Below are 25,750 nucleotides of genomic sequence, written 5' to 3'. Positions count from 1 at the left end.
TTAATAACAAAATAATTTTTGACCTAGCGTACCTTTTCGTGACCAATCATATATTTTTCGAGCAATCATCGGATAATCTAGAGAAATGCGATTGGCAACACTGCTCTGAACAAGCAGGAAGTTAGATGCCATTTATAGATCTCCCCGGGCCTTCTTTGATTTCAGCATTAAGTTTGTTTGTAAATAATACATAGAAACCACGAAGGCGTTACTAGAAACTTGATCTCAAGAAAAGTTTTATTAAAATAAAACTTTGATCAACTATTTTCAATGGGACATAAGCCACAATTTTACCAAAAAGAAAATGATTTTATTAACGTTTCGACGCCCAAGTCGGGTGTCGTTGTTTTTTATTGCAAATAGTTCATTATAAAAATGCCACAACAAAATAGCTTCAGAACAACATTAATAAAACTTTGAATTGTAAAATTATTTATTTTTGTTCCATCCACTTTTTGGTTTTATATGTCTGTTATAATATTTTTCAGATTATTTTGGCTATTGATAGTCGGCACATCGGCAGCAGGTGCCATAGCCTTAACAATTTCCAACTGGAACAGATTCGTTGCCAATCCAACAGTTATATCAATTGAGAAAGACTACAGAAACTGGCAAAATCATATTCCAGCAGTAACTGGATGCTTCAATAATAAAGTTGATCTGCAAAAGGCCGAGAAATACATTTATAAGTAATGTCTATTATGTAAAGATGTGTTTTTATTATTTTTATCTAGTTTTCTTGTGAATATCGCCCAAAATATAGTAATATTTCCAACGTTGCTGAGAAAGGATGCAACGCGAGGGTAGAAATCTGGCAACACTGTCTTACACATCAACTCGCCCTCTCTCTTATGCCACCAGTTTCGCCTCGCTGCATTGCTCATTGTCGGCCTAGCAGCGTTCGAATATGGAGGTCCAGGTTGCTATTACCGCCAATGTGATACCTTTGATACGTTTTTTAAACACAAAAGTTAATCTAAATTCATGGGTAAAAGTGCATATTATATGTTTAACATGTTCGCAAATGGTGTAGAGTGAATTTAGTGAAGACCAAGGGGAAGGACTTCAGATTCATCGTGAATTTTCTTTCGGCCTTCACTGAATTATATACACTATTTGCGAGCATGTTGAACAGATATGCAGTTTTACCATTAAGGCTCGATTAATTGACGATGAAATTCATTAGGTGAAATCCATTATGCATTTAAAAAACGTATCACATAATGGATTTCCCATTGGCGGTAAGAGCGACCGGAGCCCTTATCTTCGAAGGCTGCTAGGGCTACACTGAGCAATGCAGCGAGACGACAGTGGTGATGTAAGAGAGAGGGAGAGCTGATGTACAAGGCAGCGATGCCAGATTTTTCCAGCGCATCGCATTCTTTCTCAGCGGCGTAGAGAATCTCATTTTGCGAATTACCCTAGTAATTTTCTTGGATTAAAATTGTATAAAGGCTGACAATAGTTTAATATAAATATATACACTGTGTAGCTCTTAGCTCTACCTCATAGTTTTTTTAATATACTCATTCTTTTAGGCTGTTTTCTATTTTAAGAGGACTCATTGAAGCATTTCTTTACTTTTACATGAAAATCTAAATAATTCAACTCCCTGTATATAAAAAATAATGCACCAAGGGTTAAGATTTGATTGACAAAGAGATTTAATACGTCCCACTTTTATTGACATTGATTAACCTTTTGATTGTTTCTATTTGGTATACGAGTGATCCAATCGTGTCTGTAATGTTCTTTCTATTTCAAGTGAAAACTTTTATAAGAATATTTTAAAATTTCGAATACTTGACAGCACGAAATGGATTATAGTGTAATGTAAATTGGAATAAGTATCTGTGATCTAACAATTATTAGCAATCTTTACTGGAACCATACATCGTATATATGTACAAAGGCATCAGGAGAATTCGATGATATCAAAATCAAACGTGGGGTCCGACAGGGATGTATGATATTACCTCTGCTGTTCAACAAATACTTTAAGGAAATCTTTCAAGAAACAGTAGAGGATGTGGAAACCGAAATTCGAATTAACGGAGAAAGTATCATTAACATCAGATAAATGTGGATGAGTGGTATTCGCTAACAGTTATGAAGTCCTCCAGGAATTCATGAATAGGATCACAAAAGTAAGTCAAAGATAATATGTACTTTCACTAAACATTAAGAAAACAAAATGTATGATGATGTCTAAGAAGGAACAGCAATTTGGACGTATCAGTGTTAACGGTCAACGAATAGAGAGAGTAAAAACATACACCTACCTTGGTACGAACGTCAATTAAAATTGGGAACATTCCCTATACTGTTGTATGGAGTTGAATCATAGACGCTCACAGACGCTACTTACAAGAAAATTAAGAATTTCGAAATTTGACTTTATCGTAGAATCCTGGAGATATCTTATACTTGGCCTCGTTAGGTACTAATCAGGAGGTCTTATTAAAAATACAGAAAGGAACGAACTGTTAACCACAATAAAACAGGCAAAAGCGAATTTTACAGGAAAAGGTTGAAGGAAAACGTGGACCAGGAAGGCGAAGGATTTTCTGGTTAAAAAATCTACGTACGTGGTTTACCACAATAACCACAAGTCTTTTCAGAGCAGCAGTGTGCAAAGTACAGATTGCCATAATGGTCACCAACATCCGAAACGGATAGGTACTACAAAAAGAAGAAGAAGAATATTCATCATAGCAACCATATTTTATTCATGCCCACGAAAGGGTTAAGGATGAATTTAAATAATGGGGCCCTTCATCAACTGCGTTATTTAACGTAATTTTAGAAAAGTATTTAAGAAGAGCTGTTTGTTACCATAAATGAATGTTAAGCAAACGAATTTTTTCTAGTATCTAGAATTAAGAGGGAATTGGAATAAGTGGTTAGAAAACTAAGAGTGCAAGCGCAAAATTTCGAGCCAATGCTTTTTAAATGCATTCATTTTATTTTCGAATTCTGAGAAAACTAATAGGTATTTTTGAAAAGTGTAAACGCAGAATGAAAGATTACATTATTACCGAGGGCCGAAAGTCCCTGAAAACTTCTATAATATTAATTTTATTAAGTTGCAGGGTTAAAAAGAAAAATTGAGTGATAGTTTTAATTTAAAATATTCCATTTAAAATAATCTATTTGTTTATTCTAAGGGACTTTTGGCTCTCGTTAATATGTAATGTAATTTTTCATTCTGCGTTTAAATATTTCAAAAATATTTATTATTTCAAAAATATTAATTAGTTTTTCAGCATTCGAAAAAAAATGAATGCATTTTTAGAAAGCATTGGCCAGAAATTTTGCGCCTAAGCTTTTAACAAAAGTTGTATAATTTGATATCTCGAATGGATTTTTTAATAATTTTTTGGATTAATGTGATAACTGAAAAAATCGGTTTTGAATCACTGTCTAATCATGAATGGTAGGTAGGTATATAATATCTAATCTTGATTTGCAGAAAATGGAAAATTAAACCCTCTGATCCAAAATTTGAATACTATTTGGAATTTGTAACGGCAGTAACCAACGCTACGTATATAAATTTCCATAATTTTGAAAAATTTGGCAATGATGCTACCCTAATGGATATTGATATGGCACAACTGGCTTTGAACGTAATAAATCTACAGTTTATCCCAAACCCTTTTTTCAGTGCGTCACAGCATGACATTGTATGCAAAATCTGACAGTTGTCAGAATATTTATATTTATGTTTATATAAATATCAATATTTATATGAATAGGAATTAAGGAAAAACTAAATAAATATAGAATACAATTTCACTATACAATGTCCGATATACCAATGACATAAAATATTTATTTACGTCATTGACAAATTTCTAACCTAGAATTACAATTGTCATTTTATCCGTTAACATTGTGAAAGTACTATCACGATAGATAGCTTTTATTTCAAATTATCTTTATTCGCATATCATGAATTGGTTATCTATTGAGATTAGTATAGTCGCGTTAATATGGTGATACCCTTTAATGAATACATAATTTTTGACGTTCTATGTATATAATCACGGACGTACGTTTTTTTCTGTCACTTCGACCTTAATGCGTTAGAGCCAATTCGACAAACTATGACGCACTGAAAAAAGGGTTTGGGATAAACTTTATTAAGCATTTGCTAACCACTCTTAACTAACCAATTTACGGTTATTTCAGGTTCATCCCACCATTACCGGATTATTATTAACAGTGGACAAATCGCGCGAATTTAAATGGAATTTAATTTTATCGGAACTCGGCATTTGCTTTACATTTTTTGCTAAATTTGCTAGATTACTCTCAATCAAGTAAGAAAACAATTATATTACATTTCAAACTAAGCTACATCGTCGTAGTAAGATAAGCTTCTTCTTCTTCTTCTTCTTCTTCTTGACTGGCTTTACAACATGGGGTGAAGTCTTCGCCGCATCCACTATAGCTCTCCGATCTGGCTGTTTAATTTCCCATTGTTGTACCCCAATACTAAATAAATCGGCTTCAACATCATCCTTCCATCTTTTTCTGGGACGGCCTACTGATCTTCTACCGTCTGGTTTCTCAAAAAACACTGTCTTTAACACTCTGTCTTCCTCTGATCTTACCACATGACCTGCGCATCTTATCTGGTTAGCTTTTATATGTCTGACGATATTTTCAGTACCATATAGAGATAGAGTCACCATTTCAGCATTACGGCGCCGGTGCCTTCTCCACTCTCTTATCAATTCATCTCTTTGATAGCCAAACATCATTCTGAGAACCTTCCTTTCAAATATTTATTTATTTATTGTGCTTATAATAAATACACTCTTAAAATAAATGCTTATTTATTTCCCACTGATGTAGAGTCCATATTTCACTTCCATATGTGCCAACTGGGCGAATAATTGACATGCACAGTCTTAATTTAGATTGTTTTTTTAGAAGCTTAGATCTTAATAATGAGATAGGTATTATAAAGTTCTATTTCTAGCAGCTATTCTTGCTGAGACCTCGTTTTCTACATATTATATGTTTTTTATCTGTTATTACCTTCCTTAGATATTTAAACTCTTTGACTACTTCGAAGTTCTCTTCTTCTTTTTTTTTGTATAGACATGACTGTCTGTTTTTTTCAATGTTCCTCTAATAAGTTGTCGTTCCATCGTTTTCGTGGTCTTCCCACTGATCGTCTTCCTATTGGGGATCCGTCTCTCGCTGTCCTTACTACTCTATTTGTTGTTATTCGGCTTATGTGGTCATTCTATTCTATTCTTCTGTTTCTTACCCAGTTATTAATGTTATCCACCTTACATCTCCGTCGTATATCTGTACTTCTAACTCTGTCCCATACAGTCTTACCATCGATTTTTCGAAGGGTTTTCATCTCCGCTGTTTCGAGCAATCTTTTTGTCCTGTCTGTGTTGGGTCGTGTTTCTGCCGCGTATATCATTATTGGTCTGATGACTGTTTTGTAAATTCTGCCTTTCATTTCTTTTCCGATATTTTTAATTCTCCATATTGTGTCATTCGGGTAACTTGCGGCTCTGTTTGCTCTATCACTTGATCTGCCACTTCTGTTTCGAGCCTTCCGTAGCTAGATTGTGTGATGCCTATATATTTAAAGTCCATTACTTGTTCTATTATCTGACTGTCCAGCTCCAATTTGCATCTTATTGTATTTGCTGTTATAACCATGCATTTTGTCTTTTTTGGGGAAATTAACATGTTAAATTTTCTGGCGGTTATGTTAAATTGGTGCAGCATACCTTGTAAATCATCTTCACTTTGAGAGATTAATTAGATTATTATTAAGAACGAAAGTAAATTGCAAATTACATTGTTGTTTATTGGAATAATTATTAGCGCCATTTACTTTCGTACTTCTTATTTTGCACAGTAAAATATTCGTTGTCGAAGTAATCCAAAACAGGCGTATCTTCGTGGAATGGCCCATATGAATCATAATATGCTTGCTGCAAATTTACGAAAAGTTGGTGTACATCTCGGTTGAATTCCCAGTTTTTTCTAATATTTGTCGGATCGTAAATATTTGATCTATTTTTGAACTTCTTGCACGAAAGCCGCATTCGTAGTCGCCTAGAATATCTTCCAAATACGGAGTGATATACTCTTTAGCAAGGTAATTGATAGAACTTTGAGTGCAGTCACTGAAGGTGGATATGAGCTATTACCTCCGATTTCGTTGAACCTCCATAGATTTGCATGAAAAATGAAAATTGGTGAGTGGGTAGAGAATATCTCCAGGAACAAAGGTGACATGGTGCCAACTTGCGCTTTTACCCTGGGGGTGGGGGCCACCCCTTCTCGGGGGTGAAAATTATTTTATTAAGAACAACCCCATAATTCGATAGAGGGACAAATTCTAAGCAAAATTTGTTATACAAAATTTTTAAAATAAATTAAAACTTTTTGAGTTATTAAAGATCAAAAATTTTAATTTTTCGTGAGAAGAATGCATGTTTTTAACCGATTTTTCATAAATAACTCAAAAACTATAAGTTTTTACAAAAAAGTTATTATTACCAAAATTGAAATTAATAAAAAATGAAATAAACATTTTACTATAAAAATCTTTTAATGTTAATTAAAAGTGAGTTATAGGTAATTGAATGTATATTTTTTTGGTGAGTACCCAAATCTAAGCATTCAAGCTTAAATAACGGGAAAATTATGCATTTTATAACATTAACTTATTTGACATTTGTCAAAGTACTTAGAAATATCTATCAAATGAGCCCCGGAACAAGTTAATAGCATTTTAATTTATGCTCCAAAAATTTTTCAAAATTTATCTTTTAAAAATTTTTCCAAAAAATGTTATTGTTTTTTTTTAATAACTCCGTTAACTTTTACTATATCCAGTTCAACTAAAAACCATTTGAAAGTTAATTACAAGGGCTATGAAATCAGGTTAAACTTAATCTTTTAAACCCCTTACTTTTTTAAAAATAAAAGGTTAAATGGCCCCGGTTACATGGTTCCCGCAGCAAAATTTAAGCTTTAAACGTTTATATCTCGGTTATTTTTTACCCTACAGAAATAGCAAAAAATGTAAAATATTTGGTACGGAAAAAACTAAAATTTGGTTGAATATAATTTTTTACGTATATTGAGTATTTTTGGAGTTATTATCAAAATAAAATGAAAATTACGATAATTTTAAAAATTCTGATTTTTTTAAATTATACCTTTTTTTCAAAAATATGCATTCTAAACAGGTCAAAATTGTTGAAACCATTACTTAGGCTAATATTAAGAAATAATTGTAAGGATTACTATAAATTTTAATTTTTGTGGAAATGGCGTACCTATGCTTAATTTTTCACTTTTTCCTAAAAAATTCGAAAGGGTTATATTATTTTCATCATAACTTGGTTAATTTTGATGCTATTAACTTCTCATGTGCTCATTTAATAGATATTTCGAAGTACTTTGATAAGTGCTTAGCAGGTATATTTTATAAAATACATCGTTTTCCCGTTATTTAAGCTTGAATACCAAGATTTGAGTAATTGTCGAAAAAAATATACATTAAATTACCCATAACTCACTTTGAATTGACATTAGTTTAGTTCTTTAAGTGAGGAGTGTATTCAACGATTTATTATCTTCAATTTTGGTAAAAATAACTTTTTTGCAAAAGCTTATAGTTTTTGAATTATACATAAAAACAGCTTTAACATAATATGCATTTTTTACGAAAAAATCAAATCTTTGATCTTTAATAACTCAAAAAGTATTGATATATATTAATAACTTTATATAACAAATTTTGTTTAGAATTTATCTCTCTATCGATTTGTGGTATTATTTTTAATAAAATAATTTTCACCCCCGAGAAGGGGTAGCATCCACCACCAGGATAAAAGCGCAAGTTAGCATCATGTCACCTTTATTCCTTGAGGAATCCTTTAACTACTTACTAATTTTCATGAAAATCGATTGAGGTTCAACGAAATCGGAGGTGAAAACCCTCAGTGACTGCACTATTTACATGCAGTGCTAATAAGCGATACAGTATAAAGAGGGACAGTAGAACCACTCTCCGAAAAATTGAAAGTAAAATCTGTAGTCGCGCATGGCGACCGCGCAATGTTGGCAGTCGCTTTTGCCCCACTCTCGCATTGCTATTCGCATAGAAACGTACGGCTCTTAACAGGGAAAACCCGCATCCACCACTGGTGAATTACAAATTGCGTACTGCCGGTATTACTCCTGAGATCAAAGCGCCGACAGGAGTGGTTTTACTGGTGGCGATACTCTGTAGTTTCGACATTATTCTTTAGACTTTATTTAGGCTTGTGTCTATTTTATTTTACAGAAATAAAGAAAATTCAACAGAAAGTGAGCAAATAGATGATACTTTGTTGTTTTGTCATTATTTAAACGGCTTGTGTTACGCCAGATTTGATTCAGATCCAACGCTTCCTATAAAGGTTGGTATACCATTATATAGAATAAAAAACGTTCTAAATTCAAAGAACAGAAGAAAAACTAAGTTTTCAATCTAATAGCACATAAAACAACATTAAAAAATGTTACTCTACACCCTACCCCTACCAGATTGAAAACAATGGGAACCTTCTATGGTTACACCTCCGAGGCTTCTAGAATTTGCAAGCCATACGGATGCTGAGACTAAAGAAGATGAGGGAATTTTACAATTTATAATTCACATCCCATCTACTCAGTGCGGTAAAGTTCCAACGAGAATGGTTCCCTTCGTACTCCAATCAGAGTAAATATAAATCAAAAATTTCGTTCGTTGCAATTCGTGACTGCACGCTGGGGTTTGTCCTAGTTGGATCAGAGAGAGCAGCATATGTGCCTCCTGATGAGAGACTAATAAGTTTCGAAACCGGTAGAGGTGCTTGCTGCACTCTCTGATTGAACTGGAATAATGATGCGGCTATAGTTTCGTGTTGCAACGAAATTGAAAATGGTTATTCATTTTTGATTTACATTTACTCTGATTGGAGTACGAAGGGAACCATTCTCGTTGGAACTTTAGCGTGCTGAGCAGATGGGACGTGAATTATAAATTGTAAAATTCCCTCATCTTCTTTAGTCTCAGCATCCGTATTGCTTGGAAATTGTAGAAGTCTCGGAGGTGTAACCAGAGAAGGTTCCCATTGTTTTCAATCTGGTAGGATGTAGAGTAACATTTTTTGATGTTATTTTATGTGCTATTAGATTGAAAACTTAGTCTTTTGCTAGCAGTTGCAGCTAGGGTATCCGTGCCATTTCGTTCGTTGCAATCCGTGACTGCACTCCGGGGTTTGTCCTAATTGGATCAGAGAGAGCAGCATATGTGTCTCCTGATGAGAGACTAATAAGTTTCGAAACCGGTAGATGTGCTTGCTGCACTCTCTGATTGAACTGGAATAATGATGCGGCTGTAGTTTCGTGTTGCAACGAAATTGAAAATGGGTATTCATTTTTTATTTACATTTACTCTGATTGGAGTACGAAGGGAAACATTCTTGTTGGAACTTTACCGCGCTGAGCAGATGGGATGTGAATTATAAATTGTAAAATTCCCTCATCTTCTTTAGTCTCAGCATCCGTATGGCTTGCAAATTCTAGAAGTCTCGGAGGTGTAACCAGAGAAGGTTCCCATTGTTTTTAATCTGTTTGAAAATCTTGTTCCCATTGTTTTATGTGCTATTAGATTGAAAAAGTCTTTTGCTAGCAGTTGCCGCTAGGGAATCCCTGCCATTTCGTTCGTTGCAATCCGTGACTGCACGCTGGGGTTTGTCCTAGTTCAATCAGAGAGCAGCATATGTGCCTCCTGATGAGAGACTAATAAGTTTCTAAACCGGTAGAGGTGCTTGCTGCACTCTGATTGAACTGGAATAATGATGTGGCTGCAGGGGCGTGCAGTCCATGGAAGCAAGGGAAGCATTGCTTCCCTTGGTTTCCGTAGTAATGCCGTACCAACTGAGTAACTGAGATAATTTAAAAAAAATTTAACAAACACATAATAAGCAGGATTTTAAGTTGCATACGAGAATATTTAATTATGTAGTACAAGCAGCAAGTACCTACCTAATAAGAAAAGAAACGTATTTTACTCTATTTTTGTCATACAGTAAATAACAAAGCAATGAAATAGGTACTCATACTCGTATAAGCCTCGTATATATACTCGTATAATTAAAACAGAAACTTAACAATCTAAAAAGGAACGAAATCACATATATTATTGGAGATTTTAACGCGAAAATTGGTCAAGGACGAAGATCTGACCTGGTAGGTGAATATGGACTAGGGGAGAGCAATGAAAGAGGCGATAGATTATACCAGTTCTGTCAAGAATATGACATGATAATCGCAAATACATGGTTCAAATTACACAAAAGAAGATTATATACATGGAAGGGACCAGGAGATAACTCACTTCATATAATTAGAAATCAGATAGATTATATTCTAGTAAACAAGAGATTTAAGAATGGTGTCAAGAGATCAACGACATATCCTGGTGCAGATATCGGTTCAGACCATAACCCTCTAATAGCTGACATCCAAGTGAAGCTCAAAAAAGTCGAAGAAAGCCCCAAAACACCAAAATTACATATATCAGCATCCAACAAAACGCTAATAGAAAATGACCTGAATAATCAGCTAAAGAATTCAACAAATGAAAACAATACAGAAATATGGAACACGTTTAAAGATCTTACCTGGAAAGTAATGGAAAAATATACAACAACGATGCAGAGGCACAAAAAACAACAATGGATGACTGATGAAATCCTGGAATTGATGGAGCAGAGAAGAAAACTGAAATATAACAAAACAGAATACAAAGAAAAACAGAAACTAATTAAACAAAAAATAAAGGTAGCTAAAGAAAAATGGATGGAGGATAAATGCAAGGAATTAGAAAAGTTGAATGAAAAACATGATACGTTTAATATGTTTAAAAAAGTTAGAGAAGTAGCTGGTCTTTATTATAAGAAAACTCCACATACTATAACCGATTCGTCGGGAAAAATGATAATAGATGAACACGAAATTCGAACTACCTGGTATAATTATATAAATGAACTGTATAATGATGATAGACCCGAAGAACTGGACACTTTAGATGAAGGTGAAGGACCAGAAATACTAAAATCAGAAATACAACATGCTATAAAATTGGCAAAAAACAAGAAAGCCGTTGGTCCCGACAACATACCTACAGAAATGTTAAAGCTCATAAATGAGGAAAACATTGGAATACTAGTCAAACTTTTCAATGATGTTTATTCGACTGGTGATATCCCTGAAGATTGGTTAAAGTCCGAATTCATAACCCTACCAAAAAAACAACGTCCGAAAAACTGTAGCGACTATAGAATGATAAGCCTTATGAGCCACACCTTGAAAATCTTTCTACGTATCATCCACAGTAGAATCAGAGATAAATGTGAAGAAGACCAGGATGAAACACAATTTGGCTTCAGAAATGGACTGGGAACCCGGGACGCACTCTTTGCACTAAATGTGTTATTGCAGAAATGCCGAGATCAAAGGAAAGACGTCTTTGCTGTATTTATTGACTATGAGAAGGCCTTTGATCGAGTACAACATCACAAATTAATTAAAATATTAAAGGATAAAGGAGTTGATAGTCAAGATGTGCGAATCATAGAAAAATTATACTGGCGTCAAACAGCGACAGCTTGCATAAATGGAAAATCAACAGAAATATGCAAAATACAAAGAGGTGTCAGACAGGGTTGTATACTGTCCCCACTGTTGTTCAATTTGTATTCAGATAGAATATTTAAGGAAGCGCTGCATAATTTGGAATGGGGTGTGAAGGTTAATGGAATTCTGATAAACACAATCAGATATGCAGACGATACAGTTATTTTAAGTGATGATATGAATGGATTACAACACCTTTTAAATGCCATTGACACAGTGGGAAGAGAGTTTGGCCTAAATATAAACTGTTCAAAAACAAAATACATGGTATTTAGCCGTTTGGCCCATCAAGATTCACGTTTATATGTTGATGGTCATATAATTCAAAGAGTACCCAGTTTTAAATATCTTGGTTGCCATATTACTGAACAACTAGATCCAGATAAAGAGATAAAATGTAGAATCGAGATAGCCCGCACCACATTTTTAAAAATGAGGTCATTCTTCTGTAATGATACCTTGCAACTTCAACTTCGAAAGCGCATGATTAAATGCTACATTTGGTCAGTCCTCTTGTATGGTGTCGAAGCATGGACATTAAAAATATCCACCATTAACCGTTTGGAGGCCTTTGAAATGTGGCTGCACAGACGTATTCTGAAAATACCATGGACGGCTATGCTGACAAATGTGGCAGTCCTTAAGAGAGCAAATGCTACCCGCGAGCTGCTTGATAACATCAAATATAGAAAGATGGCCTATTTTGGACACGTAGTAAGGGGAGACCGGTATAATATTCTTCAACTTATTATGATGGGTAAAATCGAAGGACGCAGAGGAATTGGTAGAAAGCAGGCCTCTTGGTTGAAGAATATCCGGGAGTGGACAGGAATAAAGAAAGCAGAACACCTATTTAGAATAGCTCGAGACACAGTTTCGCCGTGTTAATCGCCAACGTCAAGGGGACTTGATAGGGCACGTTAAGAAGAAGAAGACTCGTATAAGCAGCGCTGCATGCAGCATCCTTCCGTACTCGGACCATGATCGTATTTCTACGGTGGTATTCGGAGTTATATCGGCATAATAATCTGATTTTTAAGTTGCTTCTCTCCAGCGACTCCAGCCTATGTAAAAATCATCGGGGTTACACGGTGAGCGGTGAGTTCAAATTTGGGGTATATCTTTAGCTTATAAGCAGTTTTGTCAGTTGCATAGGAAGATGTTTTTGGTGAATTTAAATGGGATTTACCAGCATTTGACAATGACGGGCTTCGTTGACTGATTTTTTGAAAGTATGAAGATGGATTTTATTGAATTATTTATATAAATAAATACATAGAATTATTTATATTATAAATACCAAATATAAATATTATTTACATAAATAAATTATAAAATATGTATTAGTGTTTTGGAAAATGGTGAAAATGTGAAAAGTGGGATACAGAAACCATAAATAGCTCGAGAGGATTTTTGGATAGTTTAGATTATTTGAATTTTATTTTATAACTTAGCTTTTTTCAGAAATATTTCTATTCTCAGATAATTTATTTAATGTATTGCAATGCAAGATAAACGAGATTGGTTTCTGTGTAAAAAAATTAGCGTATTTAAAGATATTATTAACAAAAAGAGATGACTTTGAAAAATGCTCAAATAATATGATGGCAAGAAAATTTTGAGCCTAAAAGGAAACGACTAGGTACGCACTGATAATGTTTGAGATGTCGAATCGTGCTACCGCCGACTATACTATTTACCAGATTTTAGATCAAATATGCCAACGAATGGAAAATAGGTTTTAAGAATTTTGATGACCGAGACTTTCTTTAGCTGTGCAATTTTAATACATTAAGAAAAACACATTTTCCTGAAAAACAAACAAAATCTTTGATGCGTCTTTATGGACAATATTTTGACTTGATTTCATTACCTTCAGAACTAACAGCTTTATATGAGACTGAGGATATTGAGTATTGACACAGAAAATATTGCCAGTGAGTTACTAATATTTTTTTCCACCTACCTCTACCGAAAGTATACATTTCCTGAACTGATTGTAGGGAGGAAAGTCTTACCTACTTTTCGTCCCTAGGGAGACAAAGTACTTTTACTCCCTAGGGAGTATACAGTATACCTAGTAGTATGTATACCTTTTATAAAGGATTTTTCTTGTTTTCTTTTTCAATGAAATATAATCTGATTAAAGAAATGTCACAATATCCACGTCTGTACAAGGAAGTTATAGACAAGTTTTCGAAAAATGGTAGAAGAATTGAATTACATTATAAATAGATGTTTTTACAATTTTTTTATAAATTGCTTCCCCTGTTTCAAATTTCACCGCACGCCCCTGTGTGGCTGTAGTTTCGTGTTGCAACGAAATTGAAAATGGTTATTCATTATTTCAAAGAATAGACCAATTAATGAGGGAAGTCTTAAGCTTTCCTATACTATAATAATAGTAACACGTGTTCACTGTTGCAATTAGTACTACGTCCATTCCTACATAGAGGTGCCGGAAATTTCTTCCAAACAGCACCACGAGCTCGGAAAAGGTTCAGATATGGAAATAGACTATAGGGTGATTGAAACTCAGTCGTCTCCTGAGATAAAGTACCTCGCACCAAGTCAAAGGAAATGCAGGTTAGTGGGTAAATTAATATATCGTAATAAGCTCTTTATTTATTTTATTTTTAACACATTTTATTTATTTATTTTTATTTTATTATTTATTTTATTTTAATTTTTATTTTAATTGAAAACACTTAATTTATAGTCTTTATTTTTAATTTATTTACACACTAAAACATATACTAAAATATATATCTAATTTATTTTATATTTATAAATAACGCGCACCATTACAGTTAAAATATCACTGAATCCGTGTCAACACAACTTGTCTATTTATACTTAGTTCACAGTCCACAGTCCACCCCTGGTCTGGAGAAAGGTAGAACATTCGTCATGACGGTGCACCGTTTATTTGACAATTTGACCGCTATTCCAAAATTCCAAACCACATCGAAATACAGGTGTAAGTTCGAGAAAGGTGTGGAAGGTATTCCGTTAGGTATGAGGCGCCAAAGTTTGTTAGGTAGCTATTAGGCTGGCAGACGATTAACTGCGTTGTTAACAATATTGTTACAGTTCTTTATCATCACCATCACTTTTATTGTAAACAAGCAAACAATATTACAATACTTTTTGTTAACCCAAACTGAATGACAAAAACTAAATTAGGTTCCACTATCATTTGAACTGTCTGTCCACTTCCTGTTTATATTTTCTGAGGTTCCAAATTTTACGAAACATTTAGGGATATTTCCATGACATCTAGAACATTCTAGGTTCTGAATACTTCTTCATTTTCATCAACGGACTTTTTCTATATGCAATAAGTCTTACAGAACTGTGGTAACAATATTGTTTTTACGTTCGTACCAAAAATCACCAAAGTTTACCTACTGTTCTTCAAGTTATGCGTACTGGAATGACATGAGAAAGGAATGTCTGAGGGAATCAGAGTATGTTTTTCTAAGATTCTGGTACTATTTTTAGAGCATATATATTCTATGGTCTGTTTTTAAACCAGGAGGAGTAATTCAAATTTACCGCGCCGTAATGCGTGTTTGTAATAACTGGTCCAACCTTAGGCAAGTTTACTCCATGGACTTATATATTATCATAGACGGAGTGTCATTCAGAGCGAAGTGACGACACCATCTTTTTTATTTGGCTCAGTGCTGTTTCACTCTTACGCATATTTAGTTAAAGATGCGACAGTAGTCCTTCCCTTCCGTGCCTATTCGCGGTGTGCAAGTACTTGGAGGCGATACGAGAAACGATCTTGCGAGAATAGCGGAGAAATATTGCAACTTTCTTAAATAATTGACCATTCCAAGTCACGTGACTTTCGACACCGTTGATGAGGGGCAAAAATTGTGTTTTTGGTGTTATTTTTGCTATTTTCTCGTTTTATTATAAAAAATCTGTGGTTTTAACTACAAAAATTTCAAATATTGGATATAGGACACCCTCGTAGGGGATGCAAAAACCCGGTATAATCAGAAAATCAGTTTTCTTGGTCCATATCGTCGTTCTGTTTACAGTGTATTGTGATTATAGTGATTTAAAACATTTCGGTCTTTAAATGCGGCTGGTATTATAAAAAAACTTACTTTATCTCTTTTACCTTTACTGGAATACTCTCAAACTGAACAAAACGCTGGTATTTTAATCATATTCTTAAATTTAACAATGGTTTTCTACACTTAACCTAGTTTGTTTACAATATCTTTGCCCCTCAGTCACTGTAAAATGACGTCACCCTGGAATGGTCTAATCATTGTCAATTGAAATTGTCAAATTGACGTATATAGGGCTTTTCATTCACAGTCATTTGTTTCGAGCTTCTGTCATGTGTCACATAATTTTAATATATCTACGTCATACGTTATTGCTATATACCAATGATACAAACCAAAGACGTATGGCGTAGATATATTATTATGTGACACATGACAGAAGCTCGAAACAAATGACAATCGATGAAAAGCCCTATTTCATATCTACTGTCAATGAAGAAGAAAAATTATTTATTGCTCCACAATATTGATATGATATGCAATTATTATATAAAGGTAAATGTAATTAATTGTATTTTGCTTGCATTACTGCATTTTAATAACTAATTTTATTTACTACATACAATTGTTTACGTTTTAATAACATAACCTGAATCTTATTTTTTCTTCTTATTATTTTTTTGGACTATGGCCTTGACAATTATCCAGCAACCAGGACCATATTATGATTGGCCAATATAATTAAAAGTACGAATAAACGTGCAGAGCGAAGAAACCAGGTATCGCTTTTCCGAACTTGCACGGTCCCAATACTCACACTTAATGTCATCTTTGTTTCTCGATACAATGTGCTAGAAAGTGATACTGCAAACCAGTGCAAGAGATCTTGTCGTCAGGAAGCGCGGACGGTAGGCTCACTCTATGTTAATATTTACCCCTATGGTTTACTCTTTAGGTTTGATCCACTGTTATGAAATTTTGACACTTATGACATTTATGAAATTTTGACACTTTTGTAAGTTATATCGGCGACATTTTGTGTTTTTTGCGTTATTCCTTTAATTTGCAGGTTTTTTGTCTACCTTTATATAAAAAACAGTTGTTTTTAGCACTCTTTAGCGACGTATAAGTATAATATAATATATATGGATTACCGTCGAAAGCCGAAATGATCAACCAACAAAGAAGATTTTTTTTTCTCTAATTCTGGCCTTGGTTTAGAACTGGAACCTTTAGCCACGTAACTGTATATCTAACTATCACTAACTCAGGTGTAATGTGTAGTGTGTGTGTTGAGTAAGTGTCTTGTTACTTTGCAAAGTCGACGTCATTGTCTTTGCAAAGAGACGCTAATTGTATCCGAACGTCTGCGGTCCCTCCGGTGAGAACAAAGAACATGTATTTGGTGATTTTTCCAGTGACTTTCTTAGGTGTGAATCTGTCTTTTTAGTTTACTCCTCCTGGTTTAAAAACAAACCATAGTAAACAAGAAAGAGCATTCAATATTAACTTTAGATTAAACAAGACTTTTCTTGTCTTAGCGCGATGTTTAAACTAATAATCTCCTCAAGTTCGTTTAAAACAATGCAACTATTTTTTAGATTTGACGATGAGCCAATCAGGAAAGATGTACCAGTTTATAGCATTAGTATCTGCCAAATGGGATGTCGAAACAATTTGGCTATGAAATTTTGTGGATGTAAACCTTACTTTTATCACATCTTTGGTAAATTGACTAAAACTTTTCGATAAACTTAAAACACCATCACCATATAGCCATATATAAAAGTATCTTTATCAATTTCAGGTGGAATCCCTTGCAATATTAGCGGACTTCTTTGCCTATCCCAATACAGTGCTTTTCTAACAATGACTCCGTCTAAAATGGGTTGCAAGTGTCCTCAAACTTGTCATTTTATAAATTATCTACCAGAAACTCCAAAAGTAGTTTTGTGGTAAGTACGAAAAGTCTACCTATGCGAAAAAATGATCAAATTTCTGTACTTTTCAGGGATAGCGGTGCATACTTTGATCAAAGAACTACTTTTCGTTGGGGACTGCTCCATCCTACCACTAAGTATCGTAGGGACATACTTTTTGGTTTTGGTGATTTAATAGGTGGGCATATGTATATCTCATCCCGACTTCATTAGTGCTATAACCCTGAAATCGCAAACTTTTCAGGAGAGCAAAAAAAAGATGTTATGTGAACTCTTCATTTTTTTTTCTCTGCAGCTTCCTTATCTTAGTTAACCAAATTCTGCACTCGTGTTGAATACTTATGTGTGTAGGTATCGAATGCTAGTATTTATTTCTAGTTACTAACATTGCTTTACTGTGAAATTAACCCTTAAAATATGAGAAGGCTCTATTTTTACGGCACCCATATTAAAATTCGAGGCTTTGGAGATTATCAACCTGCCAGGTTATGCCACTAAAGAAGTTTTACTTGAGTAATTTTTCTTGGCTAACAAATGCATTATACAGGTTGATTAGGGCAGTACATATTTAAAAAATTAACGGTACTTATCACTTACCGCTATCGACCACTGCGTAACGCAAACTTATATTGGTTCTACATCATCTGGACCATCTCAGAGTGGTTGGGGGTAGTTACCCCCTACGATAGGGGTTGATGAAGTAAACACTACTCACAGTATATTCATTTATTCAACTCGGAGTACGACTGTAAAGAGTTGGTGTGCTGATGTACGTTCACCCTCTGGTGTATCTCAATTATCAATGATGATTGATCACGCAATGAAATTAGAATGCCTGCCTATGTTTACTGTGTATATAAATAAAAGAGAAAGTGTTGATATTATTTATGCTGAGTCGGCTTTGGCCATGCATTAGGAATATGTAATATTGGATTGCTGTCACAACAAGATTGACAACTGGTACACTTGTGCGGAGTAATCTGGGCATAGATATAACAGAATAGATTAGGCCAGTTCGAAAAATAGCGTAACGCGGAACAGTTCGGGTCGGTGGTCTATCTATCTCTCTCTACCGGCGCTTAGCTTTCTCTCTCTAGCATATGATGGCCGCCGCCTGTGTGTCACTGTCGTTCCGTTATTCCCACCTCTTGGTAGATACGCTCACACTCGCACGACAGACAAAGATAGCTAGACCACCGTACTTGATATCGGCGTTACACCCCGATGCATTGAGTGGCATATGACTAGCCTGATCTATTTTCTTTACATATCTCTGAATCTGGGTCACGTAATGTGTATGATAAACAAACGTGTGTTTGTTTACCAAGGACATTTAAATTTTAAAAGAGTGTGTCTTGCTCTTAATTGGATGCTTAATAATGGATGCTGTGAATCCCAATACAAACTGCCTTGTGACGCGCTTGCTAATGCTGAGAGCGCCAAAACCGAAAATGGTAATAAGTAATAACGTCACAGGCGCACTATGCAAATTATAAGATAACTAAATTATATGACATTATTCCACAATGACAATGCCTAAAGGAACATATTATTAATAAAAAACAGATTTTCCATTTTTTAGGGTTATGGCACTATTGAAGTTAAAAAATTCAAACATTTGTCTTATCATTTTGTTTTCAGTTTCATTTGGAGGGACATTAAATTTATTCGTAGGAGTAAGTTTCATAAGTATTACTGAAGCAGTATATCTAATCATTGAAGGTGTTTTCAACATGTTTAAAGATGAATTTATACAAACCAGGAACAGGCGAATAATTAATAAAATGAAAAAAAGAAGAATCCATCCCTTTATGAACACAATGTACTAAAATTAACTATTTTACATAATAGGCTTTGAAATAAAAATGTATATTTCAGCACTTAAGTATAGGCAACCAACAAGAACCTTAATGCAAAATGTAATGCCAGTGAGATAAGGAAAATGATTTTAAAATGCACTAAATCTCCAGGCTGGAACATTAAATATTAAGATAATTATTATTGATCTACTAAGAAAATTAACCATCTAAAAAATCAGTAAAAATCTTATTATGTACCTATATAAAAAATTAAATGATAAGATAAAATAAAACGTAATTTACGTAGTTTAGCTTTTGTAGTTCGTTTCATTTTCTTGCGCACTTTCATTCTTTTGAGAATAAGATGTAAAATTTGTCACAGGAAATAATATTTTAGATGTACCAGTTTCTTTAAAGGTAGCTAAGTATAAACATACAATATTATCTCCATAAAAGGGTTTCCTACAAACCTCCAACCGTCCGAATTCTAATTTTTTAGGGACATTATTTAGCAATTGTTTTATCATCTTATGATTAGGTACCCCTAGAAAACCCGTAAATAATAAAATGATCTTATTGATGGATAACCATTTCAAGCATAATTGCTGGAAAATTTTTGAACTGAACAAAGGACAAAATAATAAGTTTTGTTTTCACCCATTTTGAAAAAATGTGAAAACCTTTAATAATCCATGTCTGTCTGTCCCAGCGACATTTATAAACATAATGGTAGGGGAGCCCAAGCGGGGATTTTTGCAGTTACTCGAGCGCGTCAGATTAGCATATGGGAGATACCTGGTACCCTGCAGATGTACCTCTACCATATATTGGCTCTCAACACAGGGAGGTTCGTTAAGGGGGGCCCGAAAAAAAATATCTATGGTTAAAAATACTCGAAATTGTCAGATTAAGATAAGGTAAGTTAAGTACATGCAAGAAAGTGTATATTTCAAAAATTTGACGATTTGAGCGGGGCGTAAGGAAATGGGTGAGTCAAAAAGTTTCATAAAAGAAAAGCGAATATTTCGCGAAAGGAACGTCAGATCGAAAAACTAAAAAATAGGTCTTCAATATTTTTCAAAAATCTATCGAATAATACTAAACATGACCCCACACGGAGAGGGTGGGGGTAAATTTAAAATTTTAAATACAAACCCCGCGATATTTCGCAAAATGAACATCAGATCGAAAAACTGCAAAATACACTTTCAAAATGTTTTTGAAAAATCTATCGAATGGTACCAAACACGACCTCCCAAAGGGGCGGGGTGGGGGGTTACTTTAAAATCTTAAATGGGACCCCCAAATTTTTATTGCAGATTTGGATTCTTTACGTAAAAATAAGCAACTTTTATTCGAGACATTTTTTCGAATTATGGATAGATGGCGCTATAATCGGAAAAAACGATTGTTGGAAATGGAAAATTAAATTAAAAAATGACAAGCGCCCGCTAAAATGGAAAATTTTACTTAACTTTTTTTGATTTGAGGACCTAATAATCACAACCCAATTGGTCCCCATAACGCTCGAGTGACTGCACATTTAGCATACTTTACTCCCCTACTATAACTCCTCTGTCATTAGATCAGATATAATGACAAATAAGGTGTCGAACTGTCGACTGAAAGCTTATAACCCAAGGATGGCATATAAAATCTGAGAAATTTGACCTAGGACTTCCGGTCTAGAGTTGCAAGCGATATATTATTTGAAACGCCTTGACAAGACGAAAACAAATATAGGTATACTTCCGGTTTCATGCCTGTCTGTCCGTCCGTTTGTCTGTCCTCGTATATAACTCCTCTGTTATTAAAATAGATAGAATGACAAATGATGCGTCGAGTGGGAGCTTATAACTCAAAGGTGGTATTAAAGGTGAGAAATTTAACCTCTGACTTCGGGTTTCAGATTTCTGAGTTGCAACTGGATTTCTGAAATAATACAAGCGATATATATAGTCTAGTCGCAACATAGGGGGTCCCGTGGACACTTTTAGTTTGCCGCGATTTGACGGTGGTATTGTAGGTTTTTTAGATCGCTGAATCCAATGGAAGTGGTCTGGAAGCCCAAATGGGGTGCGTTTAATTGTTATTAACAAAATATAGTAAAATTAGGTGTTTTTCAGGAATTATTATAAGCTCTGTAAATAAATTGATAGTGTTAAGGTCTTCTCTGGTGTATTTTTGGTCGCTGAATCGAATGCAACTAGTTGTGATTACTCAAAATATGTTCTTATTTTGTTAATAACAAAATAATAGTTTATTCGCCGAAAAGCTCGAAATACGCTATCTACAGCAAGTTTGTAGTCTTTTTCATAGTATTTTTATACGCTAAATCGATTGCTGCTAGTCGTGATAGCTTAAACCACGTTCCGATTTTGTTATTAATAAATTATTGCAAAAATAACGGTTTATAGTACGTTGACTCACGGTTTTTGCTCTAAATTTTAAAAAACCACTTATATTGACATGAAATTTGGCATACACGTAGCTAACATGTCAAACAAAACAGGTCATATTGTGCCGATATCTGCTTTTACCCTGGGTGTGTTTTACCCCTTTTCGGGTGTGAAAAAAGAAGTCTTTGTAATAAGTCCGGAAGTGGATAAACTGATTAATTCTAAGCAACTTTTGTTCTCTACAGTTTTTTCACACTTTTCGACACTTTTCGAGTTATTTGGTTTTATTGTTGAAAAATTAACATAGATATTATTCACAAACAACTCGAAAAGTATTGACTTAGAAATTAGTGAAAGAACTGTATAGAATAAACGTTGCTTAGAATTAATCAGTTTATCCAATTCCGGACTTATTTTAAAGGTTTCTTCTTTCACCCCCGAAACGGGGTGATATTCACCCCCAAGGTAAAAGCACACATCGGCACAGTATCACTTGTTTTGGTTGACATGTTAGCTACGTGCTTGCCAAATTTTATGTCATTCCAAGTGGTTTTTTAAAATGTACAGCAAAACCCGTGAGTAAACTTACTATAAACCGTTATTTTTGGAATAATTTATTAATAACAAAGTCGGAACGTGGTTTAAGCTATCACGACTAGTGACAATTGATTTAGCGTATAAAAAATACTATGAAAAATACTACAAACTTGCTGTAGATAACGCATTTCGAGCTTTTCGACGAATAAACAATTATTGTGTTATTAACAAAATAATAACACAATTTGAGTAATCGCGACTAGTCGTATTCGATTCAGCGACCAAAAATACACCAGAGAAGAGCTTAACACTATCAATGTATTTACAGGGCTTCTAATAATTCCTGAAAAACACCTAATTTTACCATTATTTGTTAATACCAATTAAAAGCACCACATTTGGGCTTCCAGAGCACTTCCATTGGATTCAGAGACCCACAAAGCCTATAATACCACCATCAAATCGCGGCGAACTAAATCCACGGGACACCCTATGTTGCGACTAGGACTAGACTAATAATAGGTAATCGATGCGCCTTAGCAAGACAAGAATAAATATATACTTCCGGTTTTTATAGCACTTCCGTTAAAAAGGTGTAATCGAAAATGCCACATCATAGTTGCAGAAATAGTACATGTGATATATCAATCATTGTGTAGTGAAAAGTCGAACTCGAATATTTAGTTCTGGTTTTGATATCATTTCCGGTTAGAAAGTTATGACCGGAAGTTTGACAAAAATTACTCACAATTAGTTAAATAGTATATCAATCGACGCAAAATTTCACGAAAAGTCCAAATATCGACCTCCAGTTCTACTTCCGGTTACGTGTGGTGAAACCCAAGGACCTACGAAGTCCAATCTGGTCCAATTGAGTTTTACTTAGAGAAAATATTAAAAATAGACTAGAAGCTTGCATATTTTTAATTTCATAGTTTAAATACTACAGCTTCTAAAAAATCTAAATATAAAATTATTAATTTAAATAGTAACATAGGTACGTTTACCGATCAAAATATAATATAAAGGCTTGCTTAAAAATATAAAAGCTTGTTTAAAACGGTAAGGTTCCATCCGTAGTGGAGTCACTGAAGGTGAATATGAGCTATTACCTCCGATTTTGTTGAACCTCCATCGATTTGCATGAAAATTGGTGAGTGGTTAGAGGATATCTCAAGGAACAAAGGTGACATGGTGCCAACTTGCGCTTTTACCATGGGGGTGGATGCCACCCCTTCTCGGGGGTGAAAATTATTTTATTAAAAATATTTCCATAATTCGATAGAAGGACAAATTTCAAGCAAAATGTGTTATATAAAGTTAATAAAATAATTAATTAAAGTAATTAAAATCAAAACTTTTTGAGTTATTAAAGATCAAAGATTTTAATTTTTCTTGAGAAAAATGAATGTTTTTAACCAGTTTTTCATCAATAACTCAAAAAGTGTAAGTTTTTACAAAAAAGTTATTATTATCAAAATTGAAGCTAATAAAAAATCAAATAAACCACTTACTAGAAAAACCTTTTACTGTTAACTAAAAGTGAGTTATAGGTAATTGAATATATATTTTTTCGGCGAGTAAAAAACTCTAAGTATTCAAGCTGAAATAACGGGAAATTTATGCATTTTATAACATAAACTTATTAAACATTTGTCAAAGTACTTAAAAATATCTATTTTCTACAACCGTGTTAAAAATGCAATTTTTAGCACTCCATACGAGCGTTAAAAATCCTACTTTAAGGCACTAGTGCTTTAAAAAAATTTAAAGGCACTGCAGTTCGTATTGACCGTATATGCAATTTTGATATGTCAAAAAATATAAAATTGGAATGTCAGTCAAGATCAAGTAAAAGTTTTTGTAGATATTTTCCTCTAATTACGTTTGTAGAAAAAATATTGTATGATATGCGTATTAAAAAGTACATTTTTAAGGCACTCATGTGACTCAAACTTTCACATGCGTGCCTTAAACGTGTACTTTTAACACTTATATCATAAATAACTATTAAATGAGCCCCAGAACAAATTTTTTCCAAATTTATCTTTTAAAAATTTTTCCAAAATGTTATTGTTTTTTTTTAATAACTCCGTTCGTGTTTACGATATCAGGTTCATCTAAAAACTATTTGAAATTTAATTCCAAGTGCTATTTAAGCACGTTGAACCTAATCTTTTAAACCCCTTAATTTTTTTAAAAATAAAAAGTTAAATGACCTCGGTTGCATGGTTCCCACAGCAAAATTTAAGATGTAAACGTTTCTATCTCGGTTATTTTTTACCCTATAGAAATAGTAAAACAGGTATAATATTTGGCACAGAAGAAGCCAAAATTTGGTTATATATAATTTTTTACGTATATTGAGTATTTTTGGAGTTTCTATCAAAAGAATATGAGAATTACAATACATAATTCTAAAAATCATGATTTTTTTAAATTATATCTTTTTTTCAAAAATGTGCATTCTAAACCAGTAAAAATTATCTAAAACATTACTTCTGCTAATATAAAGAAGTTCCTGTAAGGATTACTACAAATTTTAATTTTTGTGGAAATGGCGTATGTTTTATTTTTCACTTTTTCCTAAAAAATTCGAAACGGTTCTTTTATTTTCATTATAACTTGTTTAATTATGACGCAATTACATTGTTCTGAAGCTCATTTGATAGGTATTCCTAAGTACTTTAAAAAATGTTTAGCAGGAATATTTTATACATTGCATCGTTTTCCCGTTATTTAAGCTTGAATACTTAGACTTGAGTACTCGTCGAAAAAAATACACATTCAATTGCCAATAACTCACTTTGAACTAACATTAGTTTAGTTCTTTATGTGAGAAGTGTATTTAACTTTTTATTATCTTCAATTTCGGTAATAATAACTTTTTTGTAAAAGCTTATAGTTTTTGATTTATACGTGAAAAACCGATTTAAAACATGCATTTTTTACGAAAAAAAAATTTTTGGTCTTTAATAACTCAAAAAGTGTTGATTTATTTTAATTTACTTTATATAACAAATTTTGCTTATAATTTGTCCCTCTATTGACTTATGGTATTATTTTTAATAAAATAATTTTCACCCCCGAGAAGGGGTGGCATCCACCCCCAGGGTAAAAGCGCAACCTTTGTTCCTTGAGGTATCCTCTAATTACTCACCAATTTTCATGAAAATCGATGGAGGTTCAACGAAATCGGAGGTGAAAACCTTCAGTGACTGCACTACCGGCTGAGATGTAAAGAAAGCCATGAATAAAATTGAATGTAATTTGTCTCTCAATAAATTAGCAATCTCATATTACTGGTAGGTACATCAATTATT

General features: G+C 33.7%; 1 protein-coding gene across 1 annotated transcript in view; it reads left to right on the top strand.

Moving 5' to 3' along the window:
- LOC114331671 (sodium channel protein Nach-like) overlaps window positions 1–19,761 on the top strand; it is a 31,976-nt gene extending 12,215 nt beyond the window's left edge. The window contains exons 2-10 of the mRNA XM_028281291.2: window positions 489–689; window positions 3,473–3,629; window positions 4,195–4,325; window positions 8,342–8,456; window positions 14,153–14,307; window positions 17,354–17,478; window positions 17,560–17,707; window positions 17,764–17,870; window positions 19,334–19,761. Of these exons, the coding sequence (XP_028137092.1) occupies window positions 489–689; window positions 3,473–3,629; window positions 4,195–4,325; window positions 8,342–8,456; window positions 14,153–14,307; window positions 17,354–17,478; window positions 17,560–17,707; window positions 17,764–17,870; window positions 19,334–19,521 (1,327 nt within the window). The 3' untranslated portion in view covers window positions 19,522–19,761. The remainder of the gene's footprint in view (window positions 1–488; window positions 690–3,472; window positions 3,630–4,194; window positions 4,326–8,341; window positions 8,457–14,152; window positions 14,308–17,353; window positions 17,479–17,559; window positions 17,708–17,763; window positions 17,871–19,333) is intronic.
- The last annotated feature ends 5,989 nt before the right edge of the window (window positions 19,762–25,750 follow it).

Source organism: Diabrotica virgifera, chromosome 2 (genome assembly GCF_917563875.1).
Source record: "Diabrotica virgifera virgifera chromosome 2, PGI_DIABVI_V3a".
Taxonomy (NCBI): Eukaryota; Metazoa; Arthropoda; class Insecta; order Coleoptera; family Chrysomelidae; genus Diabrotica; species Diabrotica virgifera.
The sequence above is the reverse complement of the archived record's forward strand: the minus strand, read 5'-3'. Positions and strand labels throughout refer to the sequence as shown.